This window comes from Stomoxys calcitrans, chromosome 3 (genome assembly GCF_963082655.1).
Source record: "Stomoxys calcitrans chromosome 3, idStoCalc2.1, whole genome shotgun sequence".
Lineage (NCBI taxonomy): Eukaryota > Metazoa > Arthropoda > Insecta > Diptera > Muscidae > Stomoxys > Stomoxys calcitrans.
The window spans coordinates 40,652,008-40,664,799 of record NC_081554.1 but is presented as its reverse complement, the minus strand read 5'-3'; the positions used below and the strand labels follow the sequence as shown (position 1 = coordinate 40,664,799).

The 12,792-nt window shown below is 40.2% G+C and overlaps 1 protein-coding gene across 1 annotated transcript in view; it reads right to left on the bottom strand.

Moving 5' to 3' along the window:
- The window catches only part of LOC106088069 (uncharacterized), a 31,538-nt gene extending 21,401 nt beyond the window's left edge, over positions 1-10,137 (bottom strand). The window contains exons 1-2 of the mRNA XM_013253366.2: positions 9,863-10,137; positions 9,261-9,346 (exon numbers count right to left, since the gene is read on the bottom strand). Coding sequence (XP_013108820.2) covers positions 9,261-9,346; positions 9,863-9,938 — 162 coding nt within the window. The 5' untranslated portion in view covers positions 9,939-10,137. The remainder of the gene's footprint in view (positions 1-9,260; positions 9,347-9,862) is intronic.
- Positions 10,138-12,792: the final 2,655 nt, after the last annotated feature.

Sequence of the window (12,792 nt, the reverse complement as noted above, 5' to 3'; positions counted from 1 at the left end):
ATAAAAGGTAACAGCGAGCAGGAATACGAATCGAATCGAGTCCTTTTTCTTTAATTTGTTTGTGGTCCTTTTTCAAGCATGTGTATGGCACCATAATGACCAGGACATTTGGAAAGGTGTGTAAACTTATGCTGTGTATTGCAAGCCGTAACATGTGTAACTAACGCCTGCTCGCGCCATCCTACTGCTGCTGTTGCAGACACACAACTTTGTAAGAGTTGAAAGTGCAGACAGATATATATGACCCAAGTAAGCCAAGATTTAATGTTAGGGTCGTAGCAAAAAGGTCACAAATGTCACCTGTGAGCCACAAACAAATACAGGCCACAGGAACTTCCCAAATCTTGGCCCTCCTCCACCTATCACATACCAACCCATGAACAAACCCCACTAGAGGGTAGTTAGGGAGTAGAATAACAAATTGTGGATGGGAAAAAGATATTGGGTGAAGGATGCTTTTGGACTATAATGATGTCTATTACGAGCAATTTAGTAGTTTCACTGGCTGGCTTTGCATGTGTATGACATTGCCGCACATAAAAACGGCAGCTTGCTTAATTTTAACACATTTAAAGGAAGTGGTGACATTTGAATTTTACTCACATCTTGTTGACTAGCAAAAAACTTAGTTAGAAGAACCGTATAACGATATTAACCTTATGATAGTTGAAAGAAGATAACCAGGTCCTAATACACTCGAGAAAAAATTTTATAATTCTACTCAATATCAAAATCTTTGTTAAAAGATTTTAATAATAAACAAGTTCTTTGAATGACTTTTTCAAATAGAAGAATGCCAGTTATAGAAAAACACCACCCCCAAAAATTTCAGGCAAATCGAGTAATAATTGCGCCCTCCAGAGGCTCAAAAAGTCAAATTGGGAAATCGGTTTGGCAGCTATATAAGGTTATATACCGATTTAGACCATACTTGGAATAGTTGTGTGAGGTCATACCAAAACGACATAAGCAAAATTTCAACCGTATTGGATAAGAATTGCACCCTCTAGAAGCCCAAGAAGTCTAATCGGGAAATCAGTTTATATGGCGGCTATATCAGGATATAGACTGATTTGGACCATACTTGACACAGTTGTTGGAAGTGGAAATAAAACACTTTGTGCTAAATTTCGGCCAAATCGGGTAAGAATTGCGCCCTCTAGAAGCTCAAGAAGTTCAGAAGGTGCGCCCTCTAGAGGCTCAAAAAGTCAAATTGGAAAATGGGTTTATACGGCAGCTATATCAGGTTAAACACCGATTTAGATCATACTTGGAATAGTTGTTGGAAGTCATACCAAAAGGACATATGCAAAATTTCCAACCTATTGGATAGGATATGCGCTCTCTAGAAGCCCTAGAAGTCTAATCGGGAGATCGGTTTATATGGCGGCTATATCAGGATATGGATTGATTTAGACCATACTTAACGCAGTTGTTGGAAATCAAAATAAAACACTTCGTGCTAAATTTCTGCCGAAACTGACAAGAATTGCGCCCTCTAGAAGCTCAAGAAGTCCAGAAGGTGCGTCCTCCAGAGGCTCAAAAAATCAAACTGGGAGATCGGTTTATATGGCAGCTATATCGGTTGTATACCGATTTAGACCATACTTGGAATAGTTGTTGGAAGTCATACCATAACGACATATGCAAAATTTCCAACCTATTGGATAAGATATGCGCCCTCTAGAAGCCCTAGAAGTCTAATCGGGAGATCGGTTTATATGGCGGCTATATCAGGATATGGACTGATTTAGACCATACTTAACGCAGTTGTTGGAAATCAAAATAAAACACTTCGTGCTAAATTTCGGCCGAATCTGACAAGAATTGCGCCCTCTAGAAGCTCAAGAAGTCCAGAAGGTGCGCCCTCTAGAGGCTCAAAAAGTCAAATTGGGAAATCGATTTGGCTGCTATATCAGGTTATATACCGATTTAGACCATCCTTAGTGTAGTTGTTGGAAGTCATACCAAAGCGACATAAGTAAAATTTCCACCCTATTGGATAAGAATTGCACCCTCTAGAAGCCCAAGAAGTCTAATCGGGAAATCAGTTTATATGGCGGCTATATCAGGATATAGACTGATTTGGACCATACTTGACACAGTTGTTGGAAGTGGAAATAAAACACTTTGTGCTAAATTTCGGCCAAATCGGGTAAGAATTGCGCCCTCTAGAAGCTCAAGAAGTCCAAACCCAAGATCGGTTTATATGGCAGCTGTAGTAGGTTATCAACCAATTTCAACCATACTTAGCACAGTTGTTAGTAGTCATAACGAAACACGTCATGTAAAATTTCAGACAAATCCAATAGGAATTACGCCCTCTAGAGGCTCAAGAAGTCTAATCGGGAGATCGGTTTATATGGCAGCTATATCAGATTATGAACCGATTTGAACCATACCTACTTGGAATTGATACCAATACACCACGTGCAAAATTTCAGCCAAATCGTCTGAGAACTGCGCCCTCTAGTGGCTCAAGAAGTCAAGATCCAAGATCGGTTTATATGGCAGCTATATCAAAACAAGGACCGATTTGGCCCATTTACAATCCCAGCCGGCCTATGCTAATACTAGTATTTGTGCAAAATTTCAAGCGTTAAAATGAATCCGAATCTTGGGAACCCACCACCATGGATCTCTGTATTTCGATCGCAAGAACTTTTGGCCAGTAAACGACCAAATTGGGAAATATTAACTTCGCCAATCCATAGGATCTAGTCATTCCGTTTGTAACACCTCGAAATATTGATCTATGACCCCATAAAGTATATATATTCTGGGTCGTCTCGACATTCCGATTCGATCTAGCCATGTCCTTCGGTCCGTCCGTCCGTCTGTCGAAATCCCGATAGCGGTCGAACACGTAAAGCTAGTCGCCTGAAATTTTACACAGATACTTAATATTGATGTAGGTCGTTGGGGATTGCAAATGGGTCATATTGGTTCAGATTTACATATAGCTCCCATATAAACCGATCTCCCGATTTAACTTCTTGAGCCCTTATAAGCCCTAATTTTTTGGGTCCGATTTGGCTGAAATTTTGCATGTAATGTTATGTTATAACTTCCAACGACTGTGCATAGTACGGTCCAAATCGGTCTATAACCTGATATAGCTCCCATATGAAGGGATTTCCCGATTTTACTTCTTGAGCCCCTGGAAACCGCAGTTTTTGCACGATTTGGCTGAAAATTTGCATGTAGTGTTTTTTTGTGACTTCCAACAACTACGGTCGGAATCGATCTATAACCTGATATAGCTCCCATATAAATTGATTTTCCAGTTTGACTTCTTGAGCCCTTACAATCCGCCATTTGAGACCGATATGGCTGAAATTTAGCATGTGGTGTTATATTAACTGTGCAAAGTACGGTCTAAATCGGTCCATAACCTGATATAGCTTCTATGTTAACCGGTCTCTCGATCATCCTTGTTCGGTTCCCAGAAGTATGTAGAATTAAGTAAAATTATGTCCATCAACTAAATTTATTTTGTATAAATTTATAGCAGAATCCATTGTGGCGCGTTCCCCAGATTCGGCCCGGCCGAACTTAGCACGCTTTTACGTGTTAACATTACGAAATATTGGCCTAAGCCTAATTAATTTATACAATTTATACATATTCTGGATCCTCATGACAGTTGGGTCTATCAACCCCTGTTCGTTAGTGTGTCTGACCGTCTGTCATTCGTCCCAAATATGCAATTGTCCCAAATATGCAAATGCAATTGCAAATTTTGCCCATGAACATTCCACTAAGGAACAGGGACAAACTTCTAACATATCAATGAGTGCAGTCCGATTCAAGTTTAAGCTCAATGATGAGGGGCCTCCGAACGGCGTGCCGCAGTGCAACACCTCTTTGGAGAGAAGTTCACGAATGTTGTCAGCATTAGGAGGGGAAAACCACCGCTGAAAATTTTTTCTGATGGTCTCGCCAGGATTCGAACCCAGGCGTTCAGCGTCATAGGCGGGCATGCTAACATCTGCGCTACGGTGGCCTCCATTTTTCCAAATATACCTGTCCTAAACTGTAGAATTAGTTACCTGTCACAGGACATATCCTACAGGGAATGAAGAGTTTCATTCCGCGCCCATTAACGCATACTGGTCCAAATATTTTACGAAGAATGTTTCTCTCAAATACTCCACGCACTGCCTCATCTGCTTTCACAAGTACCCATGCTTCAGAACCATATAACAGCACGGGTAGTATCAGTTGTATAACTTATGATTCTTAATTCTTTTTTAAAAAGTTGCTTAATTAATGTTAAAAATTGCTTATCCGTTTAGTACTTTTGCTTACTAATGTTATCACCCTTAAAAATACTTGCAAAGTATACTCATCGCTTTCGAACTGTCCCAGAACCTATCCAAGGGTGTTAGAATGGTGGCAATTCGTCACCTCGAGCGACAAACCCTTAAAAATGTGATAGGTTTTTTCCATGTAAGGGGACTAGAACTGGGACCGGTCCCTATCACCAAAGGACCTATCATGTGACAAATTTGGGACCTGTCCTAAACTACTCGATTTTTTGCACAAATTGTTCTAATTGATACTGGCCGCTTGGCCAATCTTTAGATTAGCGATAAAAGTCCTGAGCATTTTAGATATGCCATAATTAGATTAGGTTAATGAATAAGGTTTTGATCTTAATATGCCCCACGGAAGTTCTGCTGGTCAAAAAATCTCTACACGTTCTCCATTCTACGCTCCTAAGCCAATTCTACTCTGGTATTCAAAATTGGTGTCAGATCAATTTTGATAAGGTGCCAAATGGAGGCACTGTCCTATACAGAGTTTGTGTCACTTCAAGGATCTTAAGAACTCCAATTTTGAAAGACTCAAGAAGCCAACTCAAACCAATTGACAATATAGGACCTACATTAAAACATGGACTGATGTTTATAAAAAGTAGTGGAGAACACAGCATTTCAACAAAATTTGGTAAAATAAATCTAATCACTAAGAGCTGATGAAGCATATCTAAACAAGCAAAAAGGCGTTAAGTTCGGCCGGGCCGAACTTTGGATACCCACCACCTCGGGTATATATGTAAACCACCTTTCGTCAAAATCCGATGAACAATGCATACCTTATGCCCCATAGCAGCCATATCGAAATATGTTCCGATTTGGACCAAATACTAATAAGTACAAGTCGTTCAATTGTGTATAACAAAATATTGGTCTTTTTAGTAGCTATATCTAAAAATAAACCGATCTGAACCATATAAGACACGGATGTCGAAAAGCCTAACATAAGTCACTGTGTCAAATTTTAGTGCAATCGGATTATAAATGCGCCTTTAATGGGGCCAAGACTTTAAATCGAGATATCGGTCTATAAGGCAGCTATATCTAAATCTGTACTGATCTGAGCTAAATTGAAAAAGAATGTCGAAGGGCCTAACACAACTCACTGTCCCAAATTTCGGCGAAATCGGACAATAAATACGCCTTTTATGGGCCCAAAACCTTAAATCGAGAAATCGGTTTATATGACAGCTATATTCAAATCTGGACCGATCTGGGCCAAATTGAAAAAGGATGTCGAGGGGTTTAACTTAACTCCTTCTCCCAAATTTTGGCGAAATCAGACAATAAATGCGCCTTTTATGGGCCCAAAGCCTTAAATCGAGCGATCGGTCTATATGGCAGCTATATCCAAATCTAGACCGATCGGGGCCAATTTGCAGAAATATGTCGAGGGGCTTAACTCAACTCACTTTTCTAAATTTTGGCGACATCGAACAATAAATGCGCCTTTTATGGGCGCAAGACCTTAAATTGAGAGATCGGTCTATATGGCAGCTATATCCAAATCTGGACTGATCTGAGCTAACTTGAAGAAGAATGTCGAAGGGCCTAACACAACTCACTGTCCCAAATTTCGGCGAAATCGGACAATAAATGCGCCTTTTATGGGCCCAAAGCCTTAAATCGAGAGATCGGTTTATATGGCAGCTATATTCAAATCTGAACCGATCTGGGCCAAATTGAAAAAGGATGTCGAGGGGTTTAACTTAACTCACTGTTCTAAATTTTGGCGACATCGTACAATAAATGCGCCTTTTATGGGCCCAAAGCCTTAAATCGAGAGATCGGTCGGTCTATATGGCAGCTATATCCACATCTGGACCGATCTGGGCCAAATTGCAGAAAGTCGTTGAAGAGCCTAACACAACTCACTGTCACAAATTTTGCCGAAATCGGACAATAAATACGCCTTTTATGGGCCCAAAACCTTAAATCGAGAAATCGGTCTATATGGCAGCTATATTCAAATCTGGACCGATCTGGGCCAAATTGAAAAAGGATGTCGAGGGGTTTAACTTAACTCCTTCTCCCAAATTTTGGCGAAATCGGACAATAAATACGCCTTTTATGGGCGCAAGACCTTAAATTGAGAGATCGGTTTATATGGCAGCTATATTCAATTCTGGACCGATCTGTGCCATATTGCAGAAAGATGTCGAGGGAATTAATTTAACTGACTGTCCCAAATTTCGGCGACATCGGCAAATAAATGCGCCTTTTATGGGCCCAAAGCCTTAAATCGAGAGATCGGTCTATATGGCAGCTATATCCAAATCAGGGCCGATCTGTGCCATATTGCAGAAGTATATCTAGGGGCTTAACTCAACTCACTTTTCCAAATTTCGGCGACATCGGAACTTGAGTACGCCTTTTATGGGCCTTCCACAACTTGATGTTTCCATCGGGCTTTTGGTCTTCCCGGTTTGCGTGTACCACCGTGGTTCCTTCTGGAGCTTCTTCATCCATTCTGATAACATGACCTAGCCAGCGCAGCCGTTGTATTTTGATGCGAGTATCTATGCTATCGTCGCCATACAGCTCATACAGCTCGTGGTTCATACGTCGCCTATATTCTCCGTTAACGCAAACTGTTCCATATATTTTACGAAGAATCTTTCTCACAAATACTCCAAGCACTGTCTCATCTGCTTTCACAAGTACCCGTGCTTCAGAACCATATAACAGCACGGGTAGTATCAGTGTCATGTATAGTGTAATCTTCGTCTGCCGAGAGGTGGTCTTGTTTCTAAACTGCTTACTTAGTCCAAAGTAGCTTCTGTTTGCCAGTATTATTCTTCGCTTAATCTCAAAACTAGTGTCATTCGTTTCGGTTACGGCGGTGCCGAGGTAGATAAAGTTACTGACTCTCTCAAAATTGTGGTTCCCAACTTTCTCCATTTTCTTTATCTGCTCGGTTGTGCAAGGCTTTTTGGGAGTTGAAACCATCCATTTCGCCTTATCTCCATTTACTGCCAGACCCATTTTCACTGACTCTCTTTCGATTCTTTCAAAGGCAGCAGTTACTACTTCCGGTGACCCACCTATGATATCGATGTCGTCGGCATAGGCGAGTAGCATGTGTACTCTTGTGATTAGTGTGCCACATCTATTCACCTCTGCATCTAGTTTAATCATCTCCAGCAGGTTATTAAAGAGATCACACGATAGGCTGTCTCCTTGTCTGAAACCTCGTTTGGTATTGAATGATTCGGAGAGATTCTTTCCTATTCTTATTGAGGAACGCGTATCAGCAAGTGTTCTCCTGCAGAGTCTTATTAATTTTGTAGGGATACTAAACTCAGACATGTCATGAAATACCATTGAACGTAAAGGAGTATCGAAGGCGGCTTTGTAGTCAACAAAGAGTTGGTTGGTGTTAGTTTGTCCTTCTTGGGTCTTTTCTAGGGATTTGGCGCATTATGAATATCTGGTCTAGGGTGGATTTACCAGGTCTAAAGCCGCATTGATAGGGCCCAATTATCTCATTGACTTTAGGTTTCAATCTTTCACACAGTACGCTCGAGAGTATCTTGTATGCGATGGGGAGGAGACTTATTCCTCTGTAGTTGGCACATTCCATCTTGTCTCCTTTCTTGTATACTGGACATAGTATGCTGAGGTTCCAATCATCGGGTATGCGTTCTTCTACACAGATTGCGCAGATAAGCTGATGCGTACGCCTTATCAGCATGTCGCCTTCGGACTTAAATAGTTTAGCGGGTAACCCGTCGGCTCCTACTGCCTTGTTGTTCTTTAGTCGGGTCACTGCTATTTGGACCTCATTCTGACTAGGAGGTAGACATTCAATACCATCATAAGGGATTGGCTCTGCGGTATCCTCTTCGCCGCCAACGTCGGACACTAGCAGTTGGGTAAAATGCTCTCTCCATATCCTCAGCATGTTATCTGTGTCAGTTACCAGATTTCCTGCTTTGTCTCTGCAGGAGAATGTGCCTGCACCAAAGCCATCGGTTTGATGTTTAATTCTTTGGTAGAATTTCCAGACTTCATTCTGAATCCTGTACATCTCAATTTGCTCACACTTACGTCTTTCCATTTCCTTTTTCTTTTTGCGGAATAGACGTTTCTCCTCTATCCTTTTCTCCCTTTTATGGTCCCAAGACCCTAAATCGGCTGATCGGTCTATATGACAGCTATATCCATATCTGAATCGATATGGGCCAAATTGATGAAGGCTGTCGAAGGGCCTAATACAACTTACTGTCCCAAATTTTTGCAAAATCATATAAAGCCACATAGCTTTTAGGGGCCTAAGACCCCAAATCGTCGGATCGATCTATATGGGGGCTATGTCAAGATATTGTCCGATATAGCCCATCATCGAACTTAACCAGCTTATGGATAAAAAAGGATCTCTGCAAAGTTTCAGCTCAATATCTCTATTTTTAAATACTGTAGCGTGATTTCAACAGATAGACGGACGAACAGACGGACGGACATGGCTAGATCGTCTTCGATTTTTACGCTGATCAAGAATGTATAAACTTTAAAGGGTCTATGTGTTGCAAACGGAATGACTATACCCCCCCATCCTTCGGTGGTGGGTTTTAAAAAAATTTTGCCCTCTAGGGCCTTATAAATTCTTATGCTTGCTGCTTTCAAGTTTTGTTACCAATGCGGTTTAAGCATTCCATTTCAAAGGAAATATTCCTCTGAAACCCTCTCTCATCTTCCAAGCAATAATTTACAAGAAATTGAAAATATGGCAATTTTTAAACAATTGCCCGAAGGAGGAATCTAACGAAAAATGTCTCCAACCACATGCTTGATTAAATAACGCAAAAACATTTATCTGTATCGGTGTGAGTGAATCAAACGCTACCTCCTCTGCCTCGGAGAACATGGTATGGATGAGTGTTTATTTCGTATGGTTAGATGGGTAGATGTTGTAAGGATTGAGAATGACAAGCTTACCTCAGCCACAATGCTGGCGTTCGATTTCAGGTCGGCACAGCTAGGATTATCATCGGAATCGCAGACAAAACATTTGATTGCAGAGCCTTAAGATAGACATTTGCGATAGATTCAATTCAAATATTTTGTTGTATTTGTTATTATGGTTGTTGCAGTAGATGGGGGTTTTTTAGACCATTTTTGTTGGCATTATTGTTGTTGTTGTTATTGGTCGTCGTTTACAGCCATAGACCATGGCAGGCAGACACCCAAAGGAGCCACAGGCGTATGGCAGACACGCAGGCACATCATCAAAGCATCATCGTCATCATCATCATCAGCGCCAGTATAAAAGTAAATTCCAGGACACACGTAAATAGACACAAGAAAAAGATTTTAACACACTCACACACACACACATACACACCAAGGACAAGAAAACATAATTGAATTAAATTCAAAAAAAAAAATAAAAAAAATAATTTCCAACAAATGATTAAAAGAAATAAAGCTTTTAATTTCTCATAGAATTTAAAATATTATTCCCCTTTTTTTTGAAATCCAATTTTTCGAGCTGTATACTTTTTTATATGATTTCCTTTCGTTAATAAGCATAGACGAACCATTTGAAATGAACTGCAAAATGATCGTTAAAATTGAAAATTTCACTAGATTTTTATTCAAAGGATTTAAGGCCATTTTTTTTTAAATTATTTTTCTGCGTTTTTCAAAATTTTTTGGTTTTGCTTTGTTTTTGCTATTGGCACTTTTTTTTCTAAAAAAAAAACAAAATAAGGCCTAAATATTTAGATTATTGTAATGTAATTGGACGATTCGTATTTGGTCTGCGTTATTTTTCGGTTCAAAATTTGATTCGCAATTTTTTCAATTGCATTTGTCGTTGCCGTTCCGTCTATCGTTCCACTTGAGAGTCACCAGAAAACTGAATTGTTGAAATCCATGACATAGCAAATACTCCAACGCATGTGAATGAATGGTTTGTCTTCTATTAGACCACCAAAGGCAGTAGCAGCAGCAGCAGCAGCCATAGCTATGACTGAACAACAACAGGCGGCAGTGTTCCTACAGACACACATCCTGTCATGTTGTATTTGTGCTGTGCTTATCCTTCGGCAAGTTCGCTTCGTTTCGTATTTCGTAATCGTTTCTATGACGGAGTGGCCATGCCATACCACATCCCATCGACATGGAGAGTGGGGAGGAGGAATAGAAAATTTTAACATTTTGCCATAACCGCCATAAGTTTTTTTTTAGTGAATGAAAAATTATTGGGTTCATCCCATCGTCCAGTGACCAAAGTAGCGACCAAGCAACCAACTATTAGTGCGTTAAGAGATTGCCTAGCTTTGGCTGTGCTACTGCGTTCCAAGTGGGGCGGCTTCCTTCACTTTTCTCTGCCTAGATTTAAAAATGTACCGATCCTGTGTGGGAGTACTTCTCTTTGGCGCCACTATTTTGCCAGTGTTTATTGTTATTTCTAAAGGTTAATGCACAGTGGTGCACCTAGTGAACTATAACTAGGAAATTTATGCACATCACCGAAGGAAGGGGGTATTGATATGGTATACCGTATGGTACGTGTGATAAAAGCAAAGCATTATGGATACCATACAGTATAGTTTCGATATTAATCCACTGTGTTGCTTTATTATCAATGCCATTGGTGCCATAGGATATCAATTTTTCTTTCGGTGCACTTATTTTGTCATTAATTTTGTGTTATATCACAATATCCATTACTAACCCTTCAAAGTCGTTAAATTTATATTTATATATGCCCGTCCGTCTGTCTGTCCATCTGCCTTGTTATTGCACTCATATTGCCCCAGCTTCTAATAAGAATTAATGTCAGATCAATTTCGATAAATGTCAGATCATACGCTGATATAACAGCCACCACCTCGTGCATATATTGGGTTGCCCAAAAAGTAATTGCGGATTTTTTAAAAGAAAGTAAATGCATTTTTAGTAAAACTTAGAATGAACTTTAATCAAATATTCTTTTTTTACACTTTTTTTCTAAAGCAAGCTAAAAATAACAGCTGATAACTGACAGAAGAAAGAATGCAATTACAGAGACACAAGCTGTGAAAAAATTTGTCAACGCCGACTATATGAAAAATCCGCAATTACTTTTTGGGCAACCCAATATATAAAAACCACCTTTTGTCAAAATCCGGTGAAAAATTCATACCTTATGCCGCATAGCAGCTATTTCGAAAGATATTCCGATTTGGGCCAAATACTAATAAGTATAAGTCATTGTTCAATGCTCCTTTTATGGGTCCAAAACCTGAAATCGATAAATCGATTTATATGGCAGCTGTATTCAAATCTGAACCGATCTGGGCCTAATTGAAAAACGATGTCGAAGGGCCTAACACAACTCACTGTCCCAAATTTCGTGCTTTACTCCCAAAGACCTTTCATTTGAGCCCCATATTGCTATGGTCGGTATATATGTCCGATTTAGGGGTGGTCCCCCAAGCACTTGATCCCATATTTGGATATCAGATTCGAATTCTACATTTAAATTCCTTTTGTTTAAGCCCCATGTTCCCATGGTCAGTAAATAAGTCCTGTTTGGGGGGTGTTTTGGGGAAGGGGTGGACCTCCAGAAACGTGGTCCCACATTTGGATATTAGATTCGTATTCTATTCGCAAATACCTTTCATTTGAGTCCCATATTGCCATGGTCAGCAAATATTTCCGATTTAGGGGTGTTTTCAGGGTTGGGGTGGTCTCCCTAACACTTGGTCCGACAATTGGATATCATATACGTTTTCTAATCTTAAATACCTCTCATTTGAGTCCCATATTGTCGTGATTGGTCTAAATATATCTCTAGTAGGTTTTAGGGTGGGGCGGCCCCCCTAGGTACCCTATCCGAAATTTGGATACCAAATTTTTATTATATTTCGCTTAAATCGCACCACCCATCTCCGAGATCTGGCGTTTCTGAAAATTGTGGTAAGGGGGAGGGTCCGTCCCCCCTTCAGATATCAAAAAATGTAGTACCCTATTTTCACCACGGGATCATTATGCATCATCTGTGAAAATTTCAAAAAAATCGGTTCAGGCGTTTAAGAGTCTATAAGGAACACACAAACATACAAACAAACAAACCTATAAAAAAAAACGCAGATTGGTGTTTATATATAAGATATCCAAATCTGGATCGATCTCTCATACACATAAATCCCTGATGTGTCACCTGTGACGATATTCTGAACGCGATGGATTGATGCTCACGATCGTTTATTTTTCAACATTTTTTTGCAATAATCAAGGTGCAAACAGCGACCGCAATGGTGGACCCCAAAGCTGGTTGGTCTAAGGAAGGCAGCAAACTCTTCTACAGAGAGAAAGCCACAAGAGCACCATACGATTGGGACATCTATAAGGCTGAACTAAGAAAATATAAGGGCGAGCTGAGAAACGCTGAGAACAAATCCTGGGTGGAATTCTGTAGCTCCGTGGAGGATATATCTGAGGCCTCTAGGCTAAGGGAGCGTCCGTCCTCGAGATCTAT